Here is a 26294-nt window from a genome sequence, read left to right as displayed (position 1 = left end):
AGCACTTAACCAATCCACACAAATTGTACTAACTATTTAACAGTTAAAATTAATAAAATATATTTTACATTTTTCTGTCTCTTTCTTCTGTGCTAGCTTCTATACTACTCCAGACATTTTGAGAACTTGGCAATACTTGAACACTGCAGATATGTTCCTCATTTGTAAGTCACTTTGGATAAAAGCTAAATGTAAATACAGACTGGACTTGCTTGGTTTTTGCCATTAAAAGGGGGAAAACATCCCACTGATGTGCATTAAAGGAGGACCCGGGTCATATGTAGAAACCAGAATATCACTGAGTTTTGGTTGTGAGCCTTTTAGAGACGTGATAAGAACCAACAAGGTGTAATGTTATTGACATAGCTGGCATTTTTTATTCAAAAGCTTTGATTTATTGACATTATTTGATCTGAGAGAGAGTAGTGAATTTTGTATCACTTCAGAAGCAGTATTCACTGTTTAATTATATGGCAAATAAACCATGTGAATATTTCAAGACAGTCTTTTGGATTTGGAGAGATGTTACGGTAAATAATGACAGAACTGTCATTTTGGGTGAACTATTCCTTTAACATCATATAGATATTTCCTTGCCATGGTTGCATTTGGCTTGCTCACTGGGGTCTTTAAGACAAAGTTAGAGTTGCCAAACTCCACTTCTGGTTGGCCACCTTCCTGCAGAATTAGTGCACCTACACACAAGGGAAAGCTCTGACAGAGTGTTTGACAAATAGTAATGTGTTGGCTCGGTTTTGAGGGTGCGGAAAGAGCCATGTCAGTTTGAATTAAAGCATGCATACAGCAAATTGGATTTCACAAAAGCACAAATGGACCCATCTCTAAATTCTCATTGGTCAATGGATGCCTGCGTCATAGTGCATACCGGCAAAAGTTTGAAATGTTCTCAATTTTGGACTGAGCATCACTTTCTGCATTTTCCCTCTCTGTCCGTCCGACGCACCAACATCATTGAAATAAAAATTAATTTGCAAAGTTCTCTTACGCAGCATAAACTCTAGTGCGTAGGCACCCATATGCTGCGTTCCATTCAATTACCAACATCCTACTGGAAAATGCAATGAAACGCCATCTGAAGTCGGACTTGGAAACTCATGCGAAAATCCTCAACTCCAATTTCACAGAGATGCAGGTGTGTGACGTCATGCAAACATGTCGACATTTATTAAATAAGATCCACAAATGAGCCAAAAATCCTACATTACATGATAATAAAACTTGTTTAGCAAACGTTTGCAGTGACACGTTTTCAAAACACAGTGAATAATAATCTCTTTTGGTAATTGTACACCCAATCGAATGACGATGTATGATGAATTACTCTTATGAGCCGGTTCTTTTGAATCTACAGTGCAAAACATACATTGCATCCAGTGCAGTCTGATTCCTGATAAAATTACTCCAATGAGCTGTTTTTTTTTTTAATCTACAGCATGAAACACACAACACATCCAGTGTATTCTGATTCCAGAATGAATGACTCCCATGAGCTGTTTCTTTTTTAGTAAATGAAAGCATAATGTTACCAGTTCTTTTTAGTGAATCAAAAACACTTATACATCAGTCCGAACATTTTCTGAATTAGTGATGGGAAGTCTGATTTTTTTTCTGTGAATCTGTTCTTTTGGACGGTTTGTTTCAATGAACCGGTTAAAAAAAAACGATTTACCAATTCATTTACGTCATCGCGTAATGACGTCACTATACATAATGCTAATACGCCGGCGTCGTAGAATACAAACGCAAAAACATTCAAGAAAGCCATATGTAAGGTCATATTGCTGATTATAAAATTTTACTTAAGTTATAATAAAAAGGGTGTTTACTGTCATCAGTGTTTCATTCAGTGATCTTACAATACATCCTATATTAAAGTTTTGCACCTAAAGCACCCAATACTGACATTGATATACAAACATAGATGTTCTACACATGTCTGAAGCAAATAAAGTGATTAAACTAGTCTTAATCAACTTACACTTTTTTTTTTACAGAAACCATGATCCAGCTCATCACAACTTTAGATATAATCTGCAAGCACAATACTCAATAGTAAAATTAATTTACATCTCTTGACTGAAATGTTTCGCCCCCTCATTCAAGTCCTCGGTTACGCATGCAGTATTATGTCCGAAAGAGGCGATTCTCAGTTCAGTGTACTGGTGACTCGCAAACTACTGTGATCGACTCATGTACTGTTAACGCTTGAGCTGCTGTGCCGGGATCAGTGTACTGTTGACTCGAGAACTGCTGCGAATGACTCAATGTAGTGTTGACGAGAGAGCTGCTGTCCTCGGATCAGTGTACTGTTGACTTGCGAACTGTTACGAGCAACTCATTGTACTGTTGACTTGAGAGCTGCTGTCCCGGAATCAGATACCGTTGACACGAGAGCTGCTGTCCTGGGATCAGTGTACTGTTGACTCGAGAACTGCTGCGAATGACTCAATGTAGTGTTGACAGGAGAGCTGCTGTCCTCGGATCAGTGTACTGTTGACTTGAGAACCGTTACGAGCAACTCATCGTACTGTTGACTTGAGAGCTGCTGTCCCGGGATCAGTGTACCGTTGACGCGAGAGCTGCTGTCCTGGGATCAGTGTACTGTTGACACGAGAGCTGCTGTCCTGGGATCAGTGTACTGTTGACTCGAGAACTGTTACGAGCAACTCATTGTACTGTTGACTCGAGAGCTGCTGTCCCGGGATCAATGTACTGTTGACTCGAGAGCTGCTGTCCCGGGATCAGTGTATTGTTGACGCAAGAGCTGCTGTCCTGGGATCAGTGTATTGTTGACGCAAGAGCTGCTGTCCTGGGATCAGTGTACTTTTGATCCGAGAACTGTAGACTGGATCATCTTCATTCATTGATAAAACGGTAATACAATCAAGTCATCAACATATTTCCAGTATGTTTTATTTGTTAAAGCAGATATCACCAGTTCTAGGATCATATTACATACGGTTATCGGCTCATTTTGATTCGGAGTGTCAGGCACATCCGAGAGACAGGTTAAGATAGAGTAACTTGTGGATCAGTGTTGACTCGAGATGCGAACTGTTTCAAACGATTCAGTCCGATTTGGTGAACTGGTTCAACTCGTTCACTAAAAAGAACCGGTTCAAAAGAACGATTCGTTCATAAACTGGACATCACTATTCTGAATTAGTCTTTTACTGATGCACAAGTCATTGTGAAATAAGTCCAGCTCGAAATAAAATAAGAACTTTTGCAATTTAACCAGCCTAAAGTACATCAATAGGCTAGAAAACACAGTCTAAACTGTCTCTGGAACTGTTATTGTTATGTAATGTTGTACTAGTGAGACTTCAATCAGAAAGTGCAGTTACTGACTGCTTATTCATACAGTATATATGCAGATAAAGATACACATGAGGTTTGTTGTAATCAGTGGAATTTTATAAAATAATATATGAATGAATTTTGTATGTTATCACATTTCTTGTCTATCATTTTTATTTAAAATATAGTTAGGATCAATCATTGAATTGCATTTATGCCTCTAAAAAGTCTGCAAACAAACCTTTTACAAGAATTGTATTAAATGTATTTCTGATTTGTTTTAGTGCTGCTTGGGTGTGAAGCATTCCCACTGGTGTTCTTTGGATAAGGGATCTTCTATTCAAATACAAAAAACTAGTAGTCCAGTAGGGTATACATTTAAAAAAGCCTTTATTTAATCATGGCTATTAGGTTAAAAACATTCCTCAAGCCGACACTTTGCATCTCAGAACGCCATCATCAGGGTGCCTTTAAGCCTTTATCATTCCCTGATGAATGCGTTCTACACATCCGTAGCCATGATTCAATAAAGGCTTTTTTTATTTATACCCTACTTTGAGTGCCTTGAACAACTAGTTTAGTACAAATAAAAAATGACTTTGACAAGAGTCATCAAAACATAAACAAAAATGACTTTGTGGATATTTCAGATGCTACTGAATTGACTAGCAATTCAAGTGAAACACTCACTGCAAACCGAATGACAACTTGAGACTCACTCTGAACGTGTTTGCCAGAACCTCTGCCCCTCTGTGATTGGTGTGTTTTGAAATGCCCACAAAGAACTCTTTCCCTGTGAAGAGGACATCACTTCCTTCTAGAGTGGCTCCAGCAGACCCGCCCTCCTCATCGCCCATCTCCACAAGCGTTAGGTTCAGTTCATTCAGCACTCGCCGTACAGCCTCCGCCTGCAACAAAAACACATACTGTATATGCACTTACTTTATATACTCAAAAACACTCCAGCATTCACGCTTATGGGCATGCCTCACCTCGGCACGTCGCTGCTGTTTGAAGGGTCGCGTGATAAGCGCCGTGTCGCCCTGGATCACAGCGATATCTTCAATTCGCCAGCTCTCGGGCAGCTCGGGGTCTGCTGGAATTTCGATCAGCTGGAGTCCCACCTTTTGCCTCAGCGCGCCCGTTAACACCCCCATCTGACGCTGGGCTTTAGCTAAGTCCGTCTGCACCCCATCGCCGCCCTCGGCCAACCTCCCGAAGGATTCTGGAATCCCTCTGACGACAGCATGGGTGAAGCAGCCGTATGGATGAATGTTGGCCATGATGGTGTATGTGCCTGACTTGAGTATGGAGCGTGTATTACTGGTTTGTGTGTATTTGTCTGTACATGCGAGTGTAAGAGGGTGTGATTTCTTCACAAACCTGTGTGAGAGAGTCAGAGTGTGTGTGAATGGAAGTGAAAGTGTTTGGACGTTACAAACGGCAGGAAGTAAGTTGTGTGCAGGTCTGTGCAATGACAACTGACGTCTAAAGCATCAGCAAATTATTCTGCTCTTTCAAGAATCCCCTTAAACACTCTGGACGGAAAGCTCAAACACTGTGTCTGTCCCTATAATACTACCTAAAGAGTAGGAAAGAGAGAGAGAGAGAGAGAGAGAGAATGAATGAATGCATAAATTGACAGAAAAATCCAAACTGTGAATAATGATAAACCAAATATTTTGAGATGTTCTGCATAGGCTGATAATCATGTGCTTGACTGATTATCATCAGTGTTCGTTCCCCTTTATGTCTGTTTCAGAATCTACAAACAGATCTGTCAGTGGTTTATACACATTTTATGATTTCTATAATTTTTTCAGAATTTCAAGGACATTTTGTGTGTAAAAATGATTTTCAGTGTATATGTACATTTAAATTGCTATAAATAAATTGCATTAACCTATTTCACACATTTCCAAGTGTTTCTTCGATTTTATTTCTCAGGGGTCGAGAATAGATTTAAACTGTTTTCTTTTTGTTTTATGAAGGTCACATTAAAACTAACTTGCAAACTTTTTACCAGGCCTTCATCATTTATTCACTTTCATGCTGAGGGGAATTTTCTGACACTACTTTTTTGAGAATGAGTACGATACTTCCTTTTCTGTCCTTACCAATACCTGTTATTTGTTTTTTCTGAATTCCAGATTTATTACATTTATTTTATCAATACGGTGTCTAAATCAGGGACTAAAAACAGTTCAAGGAACAAAAACGAAAACCAAAAACTGATTAAATTTTTTTGCAGAATGTACCCGAAAACCGGAAAGTGATTTTCAATTTTTCCGGAGAGAAAACATTCTTTTTAAATGCTGGTAACCGGTTATAACTGGTTAATTCATTCCAATAATTTAATAATGAAACCAAAGGCCAAAGGGTTTATAACAGTAAATATTTGGAACTACACCACTTCATGCTGCCCGAAAAAAATGAAACGTGCTTTGATCCTGAAGGAAACTGCTGCATCATACATTTCTTTGCCTAATTCCCCGTTGCGAATGTCACATTCTTTGAATGAAGACCTTTTTAAAAACATTGTATATTTACTACATACACATGCACAGCTAATCCAGATACAAGGAAAACATTATTAGAGGTAAAAAGCACATTTCTCAGTTGTTTCCAGGTCTTCAATGAATTATTGTTAGATATGATGCATTAAAGAGCACCTATTATGGTTTTTCAAATATTATCTTTCATGTAGTGTGTTATATAGCTGTTTGTGAATGTAAAAAATTCTGCAAAGTTTCAAAAATCAAAGTGCACGACAAATGGAGTTATTGACTCCCAAAAGAAAGAACCGATTCTGAACACCTGAAACGAGTCGTTAGTAATTCCAGACTTCCTGTACTAACCTACATAATTTGGTAACAAAAAACCCACCTCTGGTCTTCATTGGCTGCTTACGAACAGCTTTGACCTGCCCTTAAACACTACACTAAGCGATAGACCAATCACAACAGACTGGGACATCTGACCAATCAGAGCAGAGTAGGATCTCTGAAAGGAGGAGTTTAGAATGAATCCTTTAGAACGGATCATTGAACGAGTCGTTTTTGACACTGGAAAAAAAAAGGTAATGCTGCAATTTAAATGAGCAAATTAAAGTGATTTTTGACCTTGGATGCATGTAAATCTATTGTATGAGACCTTTAAAACAAAATTAGGAAACTGAATGCCTTTGAATGTGCTCTGCTAAGATTTCGATTTTTTTCATTTATTTATATTTTACATTTAATTTGTCAATTCAGTTTAGCTTCACTTTCTTAGTGTTTTCTCATTTCAGTTTAGTTTATTTGTTTTAGTATTTTATGGCTGCCAAAGCTAAAGCATTTACTGGTATAATTTAAAATGTCATTAAATTTCTCAGGGCCATCTTGTGGCATTTTTATTTTTAATTATAATGTAGATTGTAAATGTTTACAATTGTATAATATAGGGTGAAGATGGGTAAAGTGGCACAGTTAGGCTAGACCTCTATTGTATCCATAGGATTTTTAACCATTTAAATACATTACTAAACGAATCTTTGAGAAGCAAACAATTAATTTTAGATCAAGGATATGTTGCGAAACTCATTTCATGACCACCGGTGAGAAAAGGAATGGTAAAGAAAATGACAGAAATTTGAGGCAAAAAAAGAGGAAAAGTTGACTTAATGTTTGTAAATGTTACATATGATGTGAAAGTGTGTAAGAAAATATTAAATTTAATTTCAAATAATTGGTAGATATTTTCTATTGAATCCTCTGTCCCACTTTACCAACACTGCCTTGTAAAGAAATCTGGGATTTGGTGAAAAGAGGGTCTCCAGAGGTTCTACTTCCCAGTATTGAGTATTTAATTGTTTGCTTTTGACTAAGGTAGAAGACACCCTAAGCTTTCTAAGTTATGTGGCATTTGAATCACAAAAGTGACAAAAGAAAGTCAAATTTCCAAAAGTGTCCCACTTTGCCCATATTTACCCTATTGTGTATATTAAAAAAATACCAACTCCAATTCATACAAGGTTATTTTTATTTTTATTTTAGTTTAGGAATTCTGAAAAAGTATTTTAGTTCAGTTTTTATTTTAGATAACAAAAAATGTTGTCAACGATACTAACACTGCCTCATTAACTCGATATATTAATATCAATATTGGAAGCTCTGATGTGAGCTCAGGATAAAAGTTACTGCGGACAAGAGCACGATTGTTTCACTCCACATACTTCACAAACATCAGAACTGGAATCCGAATCCTTTACTAATCTAGAGGGAAACATCTGTGATGTATCTGTGAACTGATAGAAATACACACACGCTGAATGTTGATGATTTCAACATGTGTCTCTACAAACCAAAATATCTCATTTTTGTAATGTTTTTTTTAAACATTGACGATATTGGTCTTTAAAAACACCATACAACATATATTGTAGTGCAAACCGTGTTGTATCACACTCATTTGACATGCGGACTGAAACATTAACGGACATAACACCGAATCAATTATTGAAATGTTTTGTCGATCAGTGCTGATAACTAAAGCGGTTCAGTAGCGTCCAGAAGTGTTTCTGCTGGCGAAGTTGACGCCCTGTCGAACGATTGTCGACGATCTGAAGTCATGTAGCGATGAGACGCGTTTGTTTGTTATCTTCCTGTCTGAATAAAGCACTTACTTCAGTTGTTTTGATCGTCCTCTCCTGAGTTCGGCTCAACTACACAAACATGATAGCGTATTTATGTGCTCATAACCGCCACTCTTTCCCTTCCCCCCTCCATCCATCCATCCTTCCTGTTGGAGTCCTGCGTGACCGTGGGCGATTTCAGGAATATACTTTCCACGACCATTCACTCGACAAGTCGAAAGTACACTGGGTCCTTACAAAGTTAGTTTCTGCAGTGTACGTTAATTTTCCGGTAAAACATACAAGTGAAATAAAGTGCTCGCAGCGGCTTAACTCTGGTCCGTATTAATCATGTTTCTGACCATCTTTCGGGCTTTACTCACCCGTCCTGTTGTTTGGAGTGCCACACCTCCATTTTTCTCCCTACACTCCCAATCCAGAGCAATGGTTGACTGTAGAGTTGAACCGTGAGTTAAAAATAACGAAGCAGCTTCTTCTTATCCGGAATAACCTCAACCTGAAGACTGAACCGTCCACTGAATCCTGAACTCTCTGACACAGTCCTAGTTTGTGTTGTCTGCAGCTGTTCACTAATCCACTCTTTTAATATGTGGGTCAGACTGAGCTCTCTATCCTCACAGCATCATGAAATAACAGATTACAGTGGGGTCTAAAAGTCTGAGACAGCATTAAAATCTGGAATTTTTATTAATTGATTTTAACCTGAAAATGATCAGCAACTTTTAGGTTTTTGAAAAAATGAAGAAATATTTAAATAGAAAGATTCTTCACTATTTCTAAGTCACTAATCAAATATAGTTGAAGTCATAAGTTTACACACACTTAGGTTGAAGTCATTAAAACTAATTTTTTATCACTCCACAGATTTCATATTAGCAAACTATAGTTTTGGCAAGTCACATAGGACTACTTTGTGCATGACAAGTAATTTTTCCTACAATTGTTTACAGACAGATTGTTTCACTTTTAGTTGACTAAATTACAATTCCAGTGGGTCAGAAGTTTACATACACTAAGTTAACTGTGCCTTTAAGCAGCTTGGAAAATTCCAGAAAATGATGTCAAGCCTATAGACAATTAGCTTCTGATAGGAGGTGTACTGAATTGGAGGTGTAACTGTGGATGTATTTTAAGGCCTACCTTCAAACTCAGTGCCTTTTTGCTTGACATCATGAGATAATCAAAAGAAATCAGCCAAGACATCAGAAAATGTTTTTAGATCTCCAGAAGTCTGGTTCATCCTTAGGAGCAATTTCCAAATGCCTGAAGGAACCACGTTCATCTGTACAAATAATAGTACGCAAGTATAAACACCATGGGACCACGCAGCCATCATATTGCTCAGGAAGGAGACGCATTCTGTCTCCTAGAGATGTACATACTTTGGTGGTAAAAGTGCAAATCAATCCCAGAACAACAGCAAAGGACCTTGTGAAGATGCTGGAGGAAACAGGTAGACAAGTATCTATATCCACAGTAAAACGAGTCCTATATCGACATAACCTAAAAGGCTGCTCAGCAAGAAAGTAGCCACTGCTCCAAAACCACCATAAAAAAGCCAGACTACAGTTTGCAAGTGCAAATGGGGACAAAGATCTTACTTTTTGGAGAAATGTCCTCTGTCTAATAAAACAAAACTTGAACTGTTTGGCCATAATGACAATCGTTATGTTTGGAGAAAAAAGGAGAGGCTTGCAAGCCGAAGAACACCATCCCAACCGTGAAGCATGGGGGTATCAGCATCATGTTGTGGGGGTGCTTTGCTACAGGAGGGACTGGTGCACTTCACAAAATAGATGGCATCATGAAGAAGGAAAATTATGTGGCTATATTGAAGCAACATCTCAAGACATCAGCCAGGAAGTTGAAGCTCGGTCAAATATGGGTCTTCCAAATGGACAATGACCCCAAGAACACCTCCAAAGCTGTGGCAAAATGGCTTAAGGAAAACAAAGTCAAGGTATTGGAGTGGCTCTAACATAGCCCTGACCTCAGTCCGATAGAACATTTTTGGGCAGAACTGAAAAAGCATGTGTGAGCAAGGAGGCCTACAAACCTGACTCAGTTACACCAGTTCTGTCTGGATGAATAGGCCAAAATTCCAGTAACTTATTGTGAGAAGCTTGTGGAAGGCTACCCAAAACATTTGACCCAAGTTAAACAATTTAAAGGCAATGCTACCAAATACTAAAAAAGTGTATGTAAACATCTGACCCATTGGGAATGTGATGAAAGAAATAAAAGCTGAAATAAATAATTCTCTCTACGATTATTCTGACATTTCACATTCTTAAAATAAAGTAGTGATCCTAACTGACCTAAGACTAAGTTTTGTACAATTAAATGTTAGAAATTGTGAAAAACTGAATTTAAATGTATTTGGCTAAGGTGTATGTAAACTTCTGACTTCAACTGTACATATAAAAAAGTCAGATTTTCTTGATTTTCTGAAGCTCATTTATTGGAATAATAAATCACAGGTATGTACAGGTTGCACATCATTGAAAACAATTATAGCACTTAAGTTTAATAGTAAGTGGTTTTTTTTATTATTATTTTTTTTTATTTCTTTTTTTGAGCATTTTGTTCTTCCCATTTAAAAACAAAACTTGAAGCAACGTCATAAAATATAGGGTACAACGGGGCTAAAGGCTCCACGAGGTAAAAGGCTCCATTGATTTGATTTTCTCCCAAAACGCTAAATAGCATCAAAAACTACCACAGGATTTTCCTAAACACCTGTTTGTCACTATACACTGGAAAAAGTTCCTGATCCATGAGATCATTGTGTGTAATGCCTAAAGGTTGATTTTGAGGCAATTTGATCTAATTTTTTATAATTTTTTGTTAATATTGTAAATTTATGTATCTAATGAAAATCCCTGAAATTAACATTTCTTTTGAGACAAAATACTTATTTGTCATTTTCAGTTTTAAGGTCATTAAATAAAAATATTTTAAATAACTATCCAATAAGTGAAAGGACAGTATTTTGGGGTAAAAAAGCTCCCCGTTGCAGGGCTAAAGGCCCCTATTAAACACTGTTTTTTTTTTTTTTTTTTTTTTTTTAGTGGGGTGAATAGATTTGTTATGAAAAATTTTCAAAGTGGGCTCACATTGATTATGATCCAATCATAATAGAGATTAGTTTGTTTAAAGAAAACTTGAGATGTAATAAAATGTCAAATGTATTTGAAATGAACAGGAAATGGTTGACTTTTTCTGAAGTAGTTATTCTGAGTAAGCATCATCTTAATTTGTTACTCAAAAAAGCATCTTGCTGTCTCAAATGATTTGCATTAGTTGATAAATTGTGCCCTATAACTATTGCCCCGGTATCTACATGATATCACTTTAAACCCCCTAGGGGCCTTTTACCTTAAGTGTGGTTTTTTTTAAAAACTGAATTTTAATCGGAACCTTCCAATGTTATTTCTTTTCACACAAATTATGCTGCTCCATCAATATGAAATTTTAAAAAAGTAATTTTTTTTTGACCTTGATACATTTTGTGACTAGACAAAAAGCAATTGGTTGGTTCACAGAATGGGGGTTACCATCTAGACACAACCTGGTTTTATGAATTTGCATGGAAATTTATTTTGCTCGTGTTTCATGAATGAGGTCTGTCAAGAGGACGAATGGTGCGTGGACAATGTTAAAGGGACAATTAAATGGCACCCTTTGTAGGAAGGGCTTCTGCCCATTAATAATGAAAAACGAATGGACAGAGAATGAGACAAACATGATTGCATAGAGAGAGAGACTGAGACAGAGAGACTAGAAGAGGACAGACAGGATTAAAGAACAGACCATCTGTCCATTCCTCTTTTCTTCAACAGAAACACCAAACAGCCTCACAGAACCGACACATGCATGATCTCTTCCACTCAATATGTGCTCTAAGAGTCCATGTGTGTGTGAGAGTATCAGTCCAGCAGGGCCTGGAAAAATATGCTTTTTTGTTGTTGTTTTATTTTTATTTTTTTTTTACCCATGTGAACGGTGTATCCGTGATTTCCATTAGTGTGTGTGTATGTGTGTGTCTGTGGCATAATCGCTTCTAAACGGGTTATCTCCGCTGTGTCACAAGATTGCTGTCATTTGATTTCTCTGCTCCACGTCTGTAATTTGGAGCAAACTGGGCGTACATTTACTCTCAGCATGATTCACACACATACACACCTTTTAAAATTATATGAATAGATTCACCAAATTAGAAAAGTTATGGCTTTAGACTTTCCCATCTCTGCAAAAACACTTCGGATTGTGTGTGTTTACATTTTCTACTTTGCACATAGTCTCTGCTGTCCTTTATACAACCCAAAATCTAAGCTGTCTTTTCTCTGCAAAGCAAAAATAAATAAATAAATAAAAATATATAATAAAAATAATAATTTTCTCAATGAGTATTTTTGTCCTATTTTCCAGTAAAAATATCTAAACATTTTTAAAAACAGAGCAATTAACTTGAGAAGCAAAATAACTTTTTGATATTTTGTCTTGTTTTCAGAGAAATCTAACCAAATTTTGTAATGTTTGTGCTTATCATAAGAAAAAAACTGTGTCAACGGGGATAGAAAAGTTCATGTTTTCTTACCCCATTGGCAATTTTTTTTTTTCTTGTTGTTAGCAGAAACCCACTAAATTTTGCTAGATTTCTCTGTAAACAAGACTTCATATCTTAGGTCATTCTGCTTCAAGTAATTTTTTCTTGTTTAAAAAAACAAAAACAAAAACAAGACAAAAAGACTAAAAAATTAATATTCCTAATTCAAGCCTAAACTGCAGCATTGACTCCAGTTCAGCTGTTAAGTGTTTACCACTAAATCAAATTAAACCGTCAGGGTGGAGTACGTCTAGTCGAAGCCCATGTACCACAATCTCATTGTGTTTTCAGCTCCAGACCACAGCAATCCAAAAACTTTAAGAATTTCACAATAAAATATGACTCAATTGACTCAATATTAAATTCCAGGAATTAGGAAAGACAAACTGCGGAGGTGAGTGAGTAGGAAAAATAGGAACGGCTGAGTTAAAAAAAAAAAAAAATCTACTGACTTCTAGAACACAAAGCTGGTAGACTGTTGGTCAGATCTGTGTGGTAAGACGACTGGAACGCTATGATGAAGTCTCAAGGACTCTTCCTCGTCCTCTTCTGCTGTCTGCCTTTAGCAGGTAAGATAAATGTACTCATGGAAATGAATCTCCTCTCAACCCAGTGAACATAGACAAAGTGTTTTACCAGGCTGAGTCTCAGATGAAACCACTTGTTGAAAGTAAAAAAAAAAAAAAAAAACTACTGTATATGAGTGTAGCTATGATGCGTTTTTAAGGGCTTGTCACCAACCAGTTAAAACATGATCAATTGATCCTCTTGTCAAATCTACCTACAATAAAACTTAAAATGAAGTGCTGAGAGTGTAGATTATACATTTATTTTGCTTGAATCTAGATGATTTTTTCTGGCTAACTGTGTAGGTGCTGATTTTATTTGAGCAGAGATTGCACATAACAAGCATTAAAAACTCTCAACTTCACAGGTATTTTATGATGTTCCTAGACTGACTGAAGGAGAATCTCAGCGTCACGAGTTCTGAAGGGCGTCTGCTTAGAGTCTATCAGAGCTCGATCACATGAGCTCCACTTCCTGAATAGTACACCATATAGTAGATGTCTAGATTAAATCCACTGTGCTCGATTGCTGATGAATTTGGTCTTTATTAAAACTGTCTATGGCTTCCCTGTTTCACCCTCACTCCATTTACAGTATATCATGTCAGTAACCTCAGAATTCACCGTACTCTCTGTCCTTCTCTCAGTGCTGTCCTTGACGTGCTACACGTGTGTGTTCCCGGCTATCTCTCCATTGGACTGCCTGAAGTTTCCTCAGGAATGTCCCGAGGGTCAACGATGTCTCGCCAGCACAGCTGTTGGAGTCAAAGGTCAACTGAAACAACCACTGATTTGACTATACAGTGCATCCGGAAAGTATTCACAGCACTTCACTTTTTCCACATTTTGTTATGTTACAGCCTTATTCCAAAATTGATTAAATTCATTATTTTTCTCAAAATTCTACAAACAATACTCCATAATGACAACATGAAAAAAGTTTGTTTGAAATCTTTGCAAATTTATTAAAAATAAAAAAATGAAAAAAATCACATGTACTTAAGTATTCACAGCCTTTGCCATGACAATCAAAATTGAGCTCAGGTGCATCCTGTTTCCACTAATCATCCTTGAGATGTTCCTACAACTTGATTGGAGTCTACCTGTGGTAAATTCAGCTGATTGGACATGATTTGGAAAGGCACACACCTGTCTATATAAGGTGCCACAGTTAACAGTGCATGTCAGAGCACAAACCAAGCCATGAAGTCCAAGGAGTTGTCTGTAGACCTCCGAGACAGGATTGTATCGAGGCACAGATATGGGGAAGGGTACAGAAAAATTTCTGCAGCATTGAAGGTCCAAATGAGCACAGTGGTCTCCATCATCCGTAAATGGAAGAAGTTTGGATCCACCAGGACTCTTCCTAGAGCTGGCCGCTTGGTCAAACTGAGCGATCGGGGGAGAAGGGCCTTAGTCAGGGAGGTGACCAAGAACCCGATGGTCACTCTGACAGAGCTCCAGCATTTCTCTGTGGAGAGAGGAGAACCTTCCAGAAGAATAACCATCTCTGCAGCACTCCACCAATCAGGCCTGTATGGCCAGACGGAAGCCACTCCTCAGTAAAAGGCACATGACAGCCCGCCTGGAGTTTGCCAAAAGGCACCTGAAGGACTCTCAGACCATGAGAAACAAAGATTGAACTCTTTGGCCTGAATGGCAAGCGTCATGTCTGGAGGAAACCAGGCACCGCTCATCACCTGGCCAATACCATCCCTACAGTGAAGCATGGTGGTGGCAGCATCATGCTGTGGGGATGTTTTTCAGCAGCAGGAACTGGGAGACTAGTCAGGATCGAGGGAAAGATGAATTCAGCAATGTACAGAGACATCCTTGATGAAAACCTGCTCCAGAGCGCTCTGGACCTCAGACTGGGGCGACGGTTCATCTTCCAACAGGACAACGACCCTAAGCACACAGCCAAGATAATGAAGGAGTGGCTCTGGGACAAATCTGTGAATGTCCTTGAGTGGTCCAGCCAGAGCCCAGATTTGGAGCCGATTGAACATCTCTGGAGAGATCTGAAAATGGCTGTGCACTGACGCTCCCCATCCAACCTGATGGAGCTTGAGAGGTCCTGCAAAGAAGAATGGGAGAAACTGCCCAAAAATAAGTGTGCCAAGCTTGTAACATCATACTCAAAAAGACTTGGTGCCAAAGGTGCTTCAACAAAGTATTGAGCAATGGCTGTGAATACTTATGTACATGTGATTTTTCTTGTGTGTTTTTTTTTTTTTTTTTTTTTTTTAACCTTCGTTTTTTATTTAATAAATTTGCAAAGATTTCAAACTTCTTTCACATTGTCATTATGGGGTATTGTTTGTAGAATTGAGGAAAATAATGAATTTAATCCATTTTGGAATAAGGCTGTAACATAACAAAATGTGGAAAAAGTGAAGCGCTGTGAATACTTTCTGGATGCACTGTATGTATAGATTATCAATTGAGCGCAACAGTGCCCGCCCACTTTTTAAGCAGTCTTGCTGCTGGAACTATTTTTCCCTTTCATATTTTTCCATAGGGATTTCATACAATTCTTCATAAAAAGTTATCCTTCATATAAAAGCCATGAACCAAATCAACCAGCTCTGAGGTGAATCACAACATTACAAACTTTCATTTGAAGCAAATAACTATTTAAAAAATCAAACAAAAAGACAAAGGCACAAGACTGTGTCCTCAACGTCTTTAATGGGGGAATGAACTACAATCCCATGAAGCATTGCAGATGACGTAATCGAATTAAAAACAATGGAAAATAAAAAGTTGTTGATTATAAGCATAAAAACAATATTTTGTTTATTTTATTGCAAAATATTCAGATATATGCAAATATAAAAGTAGTTTGAGAGTGCGACTCGATTGCATTATTCACAGTACGTCATGTGAGTGGGCGGTCGCTGCAATGCTCTATAATTAATGCATTTGGCAGACTTATTTATCCAAAGCATACCAATACATTTGATCAGTTTGTGTGTTCTGGGAATCAAACCCATGATCTTGGTGTTGCTAGTGCCATGCTTTACCAGTTGAGCTAAAGAAACCCTATCATGGGCAATGCAAGGAGCTCATTGCAAATTTGCCGCAAATTCTCCACTGATTATTTTTATATGTAAATGAGCATCGTTTGCTGCAAACTTGCAGCAAACTGTACATTGTCGCCAAAGGTTTCCTGCAGGTTCACCACTACCGGTGAAGAGCTGCAAACTTCTGGCAAACATTTGCAGCAAATCACAAGCTCATTTGCATATGAAAATAACGAGTGGCAAATTTTGCGGCAAGTTTGCGGCTAGTTTGCCAGAACTCTACATTTTTTTTTTTATCTTCACCAGATATTTTGCTATTAAACATGATTTTTTTAACATGAAGTTTAAATTACATGGACTGATGGCTTCATCAGAAGCATATACCATCGATTAATAACCTCAGGGCTCATGGTAGGTGTGTCTTTAAAAATGTATATGTTATCATTAAAAATCAGTTCCAAAATGAATGGGTTTTTTTACTTCCGGAGCCAGACTCGGCAGTCTTTTTCAACATGCAGTTGGCAAACATGACAGGAAGGATGTCTTTTTTACCTACTACTAACATGCAGAATCTTGAATCATTTCAAGATTCAATGTCACACCTCACACAAACTTGTTCAGTTCAATGTCTTGTGCATGAGTGTTTGTGCATTAGCCAGTAACATTGGACCTGGTGGATTTCAGCAGTTTTATTCATCTTAGTGCACAGTATGTGTCCAAAATTATGGGTGAGTCATCTGTGGCTGAAACTAATTATGACTCAGCTAGTTGAGGATTAATAAATCTGCTCTATAATTACTGATAAGAAAAGTGTGTGAAACAGAGAAAAGTGAGTGAGAGAAAGTGAATATTCATATGCAGGGATAGTGTTAAAAATGAAGACAAAAAGTATTTGGATGCTTTGTGGGGAACATGTTCATAGTCAATGTCATGAACTCCACCTGTGGTTACCAAGACACCTGTGTGAACTTGAGAGGAACTGACTTCATACATCCACTAAAATCACCTGGACACAGTTGCTTAAAAGCCATTGCAAAACAGTTAGTTGTGAGAAAAGCTGTAGCATCATTTCTTTTTAGGTGACACTTGCTTTGATATTATTTGATATAATTTGATGTTATCTGTGCAGTGACTCTCAGGCATTTATAAGTGCAACTTACGGCCACTGCTGGTCTACTGGACAAATATTTTCATAATGTAATTCATATTCATCTTTTTAGGATTCAAAAATTCATGTCTTGTACAGACTTGCTTGAGTTGTGCGGTCGTGTAGACAAATATATCCTGCATATATTTTTTATAAAAATAAAAATTTACTCACCCTCATGCCATCCCAGATGTGTATGACTTTCTTTCTTCTGCAGAACACAATCGAAGATTTTTAGAAGTATATTTCAGCTCTGTAGGTCCATACAATGCAAGCGAATGGTGACCAAAATATTAAAGCTCCAAAAGCACATAAAGGCAGTATAAAATAAATCCATAAGACTCCAGTAGTTTAATCAAAATCTTCAGATGTGTTCCAGTTGGTTTTGGGTGAGAACAAACCAAAATATAATTCAATTTTCACTATAAATCTTGACATCAGCAGTCTCCTTGGCAATCATGATTTCAAGCTCGATTACACTTCCTTGTGCCATGCAGAGCTCTGCGAATCTTTTAAACAATTAAAGGAATATTTTGAGTTAAATTAACACTCATGACAAAGCGTCAATGTGGCGACTTTTTACCTGCACCATGCACCAAAACGTCCCCCTTGATCTGTATTTTAAATGTCACTCAGATGCCATATTCAACTAATTTCTAAGGATTTCCAAATTTTACCCAAAGCTACATTTTAAAATTAAATTAATTGAAAAATGCAGTTTACTCACTGCTTTTCATTTAATTTTCATTTTGTTTGTTGTGGGAAACAAAGGAATCTTTCAGATTGTCCATGCTGCGGCTCCACAAATTAGAAAAGCATGATCATAAAAGTATTCCGTGATATTTGTGCGCTGTACACCAGATCTTCCACTGCTATGTGATTTTTCAGATATTTTTCAGATATCTTTGAATGAAGCATGAGTCCTTTGGAATACTTGTAATGCTTTTGTAATGTATGGGACTTGCAGCCAATGGGGGTCACTAGAAATGCCATGTAAACGAGAACGCAGGTTTCCTTACGCCACTTGAGGGAATAAGAGAAAGCGGTTTAACACACCTAGGTTTCTCCCAGAGAACGCGGCTTATCTGACCATGTAAACACATAAGTGCCGTTCTCACAGGTTTTTGAAGAGTGTGCATGTGCGTGAACAGACTGGGGTAACACACATCATGGGATGGAGCCAAACAAGTAGTAAACAAAGAAGAAAGACTTCAACATTTCCAGGAGTACAGTAGGGAAAGCACATACACAATAAACTATGCTCATTTCTAAACACCAGTGTAAATTATTGACTGTCCCTTACCTCCGCGTATATGCACTCATACATTGGGGGAATACCGGTGTTTTACGTAATAGAGAAAACCCCACTATTGCTGCGCAATTCTGCTGCAGGTCGCAACAGAAATTGAAGGAAACAAACACGGCAAAAACTGTGGAATATATGTAAATAAAGCGAAGCAACAGAGAGTAAAATAGCAAAGTCTTTCTCAGATGCCGTGTTTGTTATTTACACAAGCGTCACAGGGATATTATGTTTCTATGGAGAATGCTGCTTTCTCACCAAGCCGCATGTATACATGAGTTAAGAGTACGCCGCTTATACAGTAAATGTAAACAGGAATACAACTTTCTCTCAATAAACCACATTCTCATAATATGCTGCTTTCTGGTGTCCATGTAAACACACTCACTGCCTGAACAGACAGCATTTGCATACGAAGGTACCTCCAGAAACTGGTTTTGGACAGACTACTGAGGCAGCATGACATTGCATCGTTGCTAGGATATCAGCAACTGATTATCGCCATTTGGCGTCCACAAAATGTAATGTGTCTGCTTCATTCATCCAAAGTCCTTCTGATAGGAAAGCCTGCAAGGTTAGCATAGATTAGCATAACGTGGCCGTTACATAGACATTTTATGCCTGTACACTGGCGAGGAGACAAGAGGCCTTTCTTTTTGAATGAATGTCTAAACAACTTTTGTGAGAAAACAGCTAATCGTTTAATGAACTAACCGCCTGTCCACTAATCTTTAACATGTTTTACACTAAACAATCCTTTTGGAGTGAACTATTTGTGGAGTTTACAATGATAAAATTGCTATTTTATAAGAGAAGTCACAGACGGTTTTACGATTGGAGGGTGTCAGTTTACTGCTCTCTTCATTAATTTGTATAGCATTAACAAACTGTCATAAAATGCTAGTTAACCGTTACAGCCTTTACGCTCTCTCCAGTGCTAGAACTGCGAATGTTGGTACCTCAATACTATAAGATCTCTGGTTCATCCAATCGAACCACAATGTACTAATCATCTAGAACAAAATCAAAAGGGCTTTGTCAATAAGTACAATAATACTTTCTCGCTAGAAAAGTTGGAAAAAGTGAGAAAAAAACATTTATACACAACAATACACAAATTGGCTATCAACCGCCTCTTTGGATGCCATTTTTTTATTCAGCTCAACTGTTGTGGATCCGCATGCACAGGATTGTGGGATTTCATAGGCAGCAAAGGATACATCTATGCTGCCTTCACAAATCGATCAGGTGAAGTTATCTCAGTAGACAGGATGTGACACGAACATAGGATTCAGACATGCCTTGATCCCTTCCTATCTTCATATACAGCCTCCGGAGGCAGCATTTTCCTGGATCCACCCTGATTTTTTCCCAGCTGTGTCTTGTTACTAGTCTTGTTAACCTTGTTAGTCTTTGTTTATATAATGCCCTCATGTTCTCTGTGTCTTTACCAGTTCTTGTGCTTGCATGGCTGTAGTGGTTTGTTTAGTTTTCTTGCATTCTTGTGTTTCCAGTGTTCATTTTTAAGTTTACATTGAAAAGCCTGCACTTACATCCGTTCTCTCTCGTCTCATCAGTCTGCAAACATTACAGAAGAACTGACCTAATATGGATCTAGCAGCTTTGGAACTTCTGTCTTTCTGGCAGGAAACTGACTCCATAGAGAAGTATACGGAGCTGTTTTATGCTTTGGCCAACGAGCTAAATCGGGGAGATATCGAGCTCAAGGATGGTTTTCGCTTCGGACTCCCGGGAAAGTGCCTGAAGTGGTCTTCTGCTGTTGTAGCCCATCTGCCTCAAGGTTGGACGTGTTGTGCATTCTGAGATGCTATTCTTTTTCCGATTAACATTTTTTATTGATTCAACCTTTAAATATAAATAGCGGAACACACAAATACAGAATCAATATACAACCCCCACTATTAGCCCCCCCACCCCCCATATCCCCCACCCGACCCCCAACAACACCCCAGTGGTCACACAACCATAGACACACAACAATAATAGATAAATAAATTAATAAATTTAAAAAATAAAATAAATAAAACAATCACACACATAAAACCCCTCTCTCTCCACTGTTCCTCCCCGAGAGCCCTCCAAAAAAGACAGATATCTGCCCCACCTCTTTACAAACATGTCCAAACTCCCCAGTCTTCTGGATACCCCCTCCTCAAGAGCTGCCACTCTGGCCATCTCTAAACACCACTCCTGAAACGGGGGCACTCCAGCTGACTTCCAACTCCTCAAAGTGATCTGTCTGGCGATCATAACACTAGTTAGGACCCAGTTTTTCATGTGCTTATTCTCCAAATTAATGACTGCCCCATCTCCCAAGATACAGAGTCTGGGACAAAATAAAATTTGAGAGGCCAAAACCTCACACATAAAACTCTGAATCCTCATCCAAAATTCTTGCATCTTAACACATCCCCAAAAGACATAGGTTGTGTCTCCATCTTCTGATTGACATCGCTAGCAGGTGGGTGTGTCTTTAAGACCAAGCCTATGCAATCTATAGGGGGTCCAATAGACTTTATGTAAAATCTTAAATTGCACGAGGCGAACCCTTGCGTCTCTGGATACAGATTTGATATTTTTTAGAATCCCAGCCCACTCTCCCTCCTCCAATACCAAATTTAGATCTTTCTCCCATAATCTCTTAAGAGAAGTTGAAGTTCTGTCTCCCAGACTCTGAATTAATAGGGCGTAATACACCGATGCCTCATGACCTTTTCCAAAAGCAGTAATTACCACTCCCAGAGTATCTGCCGCTTTAGGAGGGTGTAAACCACTCCCAAAAACAGTACAGAGCAGGTGGCGCAGCTGTAAATACTTATAGAACTGAGATCTAGGAATCCCAAAAAGTTGAACCAAATTTTGAAAGGATCTCAACACTCCATTCTCATATAGGTCACCGAGTGTAGTAACCCCCCTCCCAATCCCCTCTGACCAGCAAAAAGGGGACTTGTTGATGCATAGTTTGGGGTTCAGCCATATGCTCGAGGTAACATTTAAAAAAATGTCAGAATTAAACAGTTTGGACACTTCTGTGCATACGGAGTTCAAGTGCGAGATAACGGGATGTAACTTAGCTTCTCCGATGAATTTGATAGAAAGGCTCTGCAGTGGCGAAATAGGGGCAAGAACTTCCTGTTCTATACAGAACCAGGGAGGGGCTCTCTCAGGTGGAAGCGACCAGTGAGCCAAATGTCTGAGACCGAATGCATAATAATAAAATAAAATCTTGGGTAGGCCTAGCCCACATTTGTCAATCGGCCTATGTAACTTATTGAAATGTAATTTGGGACGTTTACCATTCCAACTGAAGGACTTTGCTATGCTATCAAATTGCTTGAAAAAAGGGAGAGGTACATCAACAGGGAGAGACTGCAGTAAGTAATTGAATTTTGGAATACAATTCATTTTAATAACATTAACCTTCCCAATCATAAATAAATGTAAAGAAGCCCACCTGCCCACATCGCTCGAAAACCATTTTATTAAGGGGTCAAAAGTAACTAACTAAATCACACAAATTTGCTGGAAATAAAATACCCAAATACTTAATGTCCTGTTTGGGCCACTGGAAAGCACCTGGCTGGAAAGCCGTTTCTGGGCAGTACGCTGTCAGAGCCAAAGCTTCGGATTTAGACCAATTGGCTCTATATCCTGAAAACTTAGAAAAGGAATTAATAATTCTGTGGAGCCAAGGCATAGATCTACTGGGGTCAGAGACAAATAATAAAATATCATCTGCGTAAAGCAAGAGTTTATGCGCCATACCTCCCGCCACTACCCCACTACCCACTACCTCCTTTCTTATCGCGGTTGCTAATGGTTCCAGGGCAAGACAGAACAATAATGGGGAAAGAGGGCAACCCTGCCGGGTGCCCCTATCCAGAGTAAAATAATCTGAAATTAGTCCATTTGTTTGTACCGCCGCTACTGGTTGTCAATAAAGTAACTTAATCCATCCAATAAACGTACTCCCAAACCCGTATATTTCCAAAACCTTAAAAAGATAATCCCATTCTACCATATCAAATGCCTTTTCTGCATCAAGTGAGATGGCAGCGACCGGTTTTCTGCGTCAATTGAGATGGCAGCGACCGGAGATTGTTCATTCGCTACTGACCACATGATATTGATGAGATGCCTAATGTTATCAGAAGAGCTGTGGCCCTGAATAAATCCCACCTGATCTATATGTATAAGAGATGTCATAACTTTACGTAATCGTTTAGCCAGAATTTTAGAATTTTTTTTTTTACATCTAACTGGATCAGGGAAATTGGACGGTAACTTTTACAGTCACTTGGATCTTTATCCTTTTTAGGAATCAGACTGATCCGGGCTTGTGTCTTGGTTGGAGGAAGCTTTCCATTCTTTAATGATTCAGTATAAATGTCTAACAAAAGTGGAGCCAGTTCTGTAGCATAAGATTTGAAAAACTCAGCAGCAAAGCCGTCAGGCCCCGGAGCCTTGCCTGTAGGTAAGGCCTTAATAACCTCGCCAAACTCCTCCAAAGTTATCTCAGAATCAAGAGAATTTTTTTGCTCAGTCGTCAGTATAGGGAGATCTAATGGTTCCACAAAGTTTCTAATATCTTCATCAGTAGACGAAGACGTGGAACTATAGAGGTCAAAGTAGAATTCTTTAAAAGCATTATTAATATCAATGGCCGAGGTAAATATTTCACCACCAGCAGATTTCACTGAGGGAATGGTAGAAAAAAACTCTCTCTGCTTTATATATCTAGCCAAAAGTTTTCCTGCTTTGTCCCCCGACTCAAAATATGACTGTCTTGCCCTGAATAGCCAAAACTCCACTTTCTGTGACAAAATAGCATTATATCTGTATTTCAATCGAGTCAATTCTCTGAGGCCATTGGATGACAAATGGCGCTTTAGCTCTGCTTCAGCATTTTTAATATTTCCTTCCAACTCCACGAGTTCTCGTCTTTGGATTTTTTGATGAATGAGGCATACTGTATGATCCGGCCCCTAAGAACCGCCTTAAGTGCCTCCCAAGCCACGCCCACAGTGGATACTGAGGACCAATTGGTCTCCATATAAACACTGATTTCAGTCTTTAACATTTGTTGAAATTCAGGATTTTGCAAAAGGGACACATTAAGGCGCCAACTATATGATTTCTTTTTCTCCGTATGTGGCACCACCTCTAAACTCACCAGGGCATGATCTGAGACTAAGATATTTCCAATTGAGCAATTCACAGATGAAATGAGGGATTTGGATATTTAAAAAAAAAAATCTATTCTACAATATATCTTATGGATTTATGAAAAATATTTATAGTCTCTACCATATGGGTTCAAAAGTCTCCAAATATCTGTAAGACCAAGATTTTTACACATCCTGTGAAGCGTCAATGTTGCTGTAAGGGGTTTACACACTTTTGCTTCACTATGATCAAGCAAGTCCATCAAAAGATTAAAGTCTCCTCCCAATATTATATCATGAGGGGTGCCAGTTGTTTGCAACATCCCTTCAAGATCTATAAAAAAGCCCTGATCATCAGCGTTAGGCGCATAAATATTAGCCAAAATCAACCTTTGCCCCTGAATTTCAGCTAAAACAATAATGACTCTTCCTAATTTATCTTTAATCTGTTTGAGACATTTGAATTGTAGATGTTTATTTACCAATATAATGACTCCCTTGCTCTTACTTGAGCCAGCACTAAAGAAAACATGCCCACCCCATATCTTCCCAAATTTTTCAGCTTCCTGCAGGGAAAGATGCGTTTCTTGAAGAAACACTATATCATATTTCTTACGTTTAAGAAAAGTAATAACCTTCCTTCTTTTTATGGGGTGCCCCAATCCATTTACATTCCATGTGGAGAGAGATAGTACACTCATATTAACATTTGACATTTTGATATAGTAGAAAAAATTAATTGTGTGTCAAAAACAAAATTATACAGACCACATTCCCCATTAATGCAACAATCAAACCCCGAACTTCCCCCCGAACAAAACAAACAGAAAAAAGAAAAATGTGTGCATTAACCCCGCACACGAAAGCGCCAACCGGTGACAATCCCTTTAAATTCAAAAGGTCCATGAACGCTCACCAACCCCCACGATAACTTTGCCATCGGTTTGCTCAATTTTGCCTCACAAATTTGTGAAGCAAAATTACATAACAGAAAATACTTTGTAAAATAACCCCCAGCCAGAAGGAAGAATGAACACAAAGAACATGTAGATTAATTCACAGAACTGTTTTAAAGGTGTGATCCTCCACAAAACAAATTTCAGCTGATATAAAACCGTTCAGTTTCACGGATAGATAAACGAATATTCAGTGAGCCAGCTGTTATGAGTTCAGCAGATGACGTAATCATTCCAATGTCCCGTAAACGGCACAAGCTCCAGACGCTAGGCGGAGCCAACACAAAAAGAAACAAAACCGGCATCCCGGTTCCCCGGATGGTCGAGTCAATTCACTCGGAGGCCGCATAAAAGTATATACCATGACTTACTCAATCTGTCAACTTTATAAAAGACATCCTTAGTGTGAGCATGTAGATATTTTGCAGTCATCCATAGTGTCCACTCTCAACCTGGCCGGGAACTTCCATGCAAATGTAATCTTCTGTCAATGCAAAAGCTTCTTGAAGGAAAGTGTTATTCACAAAACAATGATGCCCAGCTTCCTCAAAAGCCAGATTAAGTACAGCGAGTCAACCCACTCACATGAGAAACATCCAACGGTTTACTCAGCCATTGATTCTATAAAAGACATTGCCTGATTGGGACATGTAAATACTTTGCGACCGTCCTTCGTTTTTATTCTCAGTTTGGCCAGGAACATCAGAGCAAAAGTGATCTTTTTCTGATGTAAGTGTATCTTACATTCCTTGAACCGATCGCGTTTCTCTTGTCAACTCGCAAAGTCCGGGAACAAGACAATATTATGGTTCTTCCAAGAAAGCTTTCCATTGCTCCTCGCCTTGCGCAACACGAGATCTTTATCGAATGACCTCAGAAATTTGGCCAGAATCGATCGGGGCCTGTCTCCCTCAGCAGATCTGTGAGCTGGGACTCTGTGAGCTCCCTCGATTTCCAGCTTTTGGCCTGTTACGTCGAGCAGACTCGGGAAGAGCTCGTCTAGGAATTTCACCATATCTCTGCCCTGCTCATGCTCAGGAATTCCAACAATTCTGACGTTATTCCTGCAGCTTCTATTCTCAAGATCTTCAAGCTTTTCAAGAATACGTTCCAGATCAACTTTGGTCGCGGGCGGATTAGCGGTTAATTCCCTCTCCGAAGACTCCAAATAATCGATTTGTTTCTCAGCATCCGACACTCTTGTAACTAACTCAGAAAATTTTATTTCCATTGCCATAATCGATCAACGTATTACAGCGAGATCCTCCAAGTCAGCAAGAACCTTCATCATCATCAGATATGTTGGACAACTGACGCTGGATTCCTTCTCCCGCCGCGCCATCCAAATCGAGTCCCCTGTCTGTAGGTCTGTCGGGGCTTTCATCCTGAACACGTAAGTGTCTTTTAATGTCTCCAGAGCTCAATGATTTTGACTTCTTTGCCATGTTTTACCTCAAAGAGCAAATGTGTAACTGGGTGTATCGAATTTCACCAGATTATAACATGAAAATAATGAAAAATTTAGCAAAGTGCGCAGAGCTCGTTGT

At 38.6% G+C, this 26294-nt stretch overlaps 2 protein-coding genes across 5 annotated transcripts in view; one reads left to right on the top strand and one right to left on the bottom strand.

The window, feature by feature from the left end:
• The window catches only part of ddah2 (dimethylarginine dimethylaminohydrolase 2), a 17854-nt gene extending 3974 nt beyond the window's left edge, over positions 1 to 13880 (bottom strand). Inside the window, exons 1-3 of one of the 4 annotated variants that reach the window (XM_051663806.1) lie at positions 13759 to 13880; positions 4314 to 4903; positions 4041 to 4229 (exon numbers count right to left, since the gene is read on the bottom strand). In XM_051663806.1, the coding sequence (XP_051519766.1) occupies positions 4041 to 4229; positions 4314 to 4604 (480 nt within the window). In that variant the 5' untranslated portion in view covers positions 4605 to 4903; positions 13759 to 13880. The other 3 variants (XM_051663805.1, XM_051663803.1, XM_051663804.1) reach the window with 3 other exon arrangements.
• LOC127421074 (protein Bouncer-like) overlaps positions 12779 to 26294 on the top strand; it is an 18139-nt gene continuing 4623 nt past the window's right edge. The window contains exons 1-2 of the mRNA XM_051663813.1: positions 12779 to 13132; positions 13777 to 13899. Coding sequence (XP_051519773.1) covers positions 13078 to 13132; positions 13777 to 13899 — 178 coding nt within the window. The 5' untranslated portion in view covers positions 12779 to 13077. The remainder of the gene's footprint in view (positions 13133 to 13776; positions 13900 to 26294) is intronic.

Source organism: Myxocyprinus asiaticus, chromosome 30 (genome assembly GCF_019703515.2).
Source record: "Myxocyprinus asiaticus isolate MX2 ecotype Aquarium Trade chromosome 30, UBuf_Myxa_2, whole genome shotgun sequence".
NCBI lineage: Eukaryota > Metazoa > Chordata > Actinopteri > Cypriniformes > Catostomidae > Myxocyprinus > Myxocyprinus asiaticus.
The sequence above is the reverse complement of the archived record's forward strand: the minus strand, read 5'-3'. Positions and strand labels throughout refer to the sequence as shown.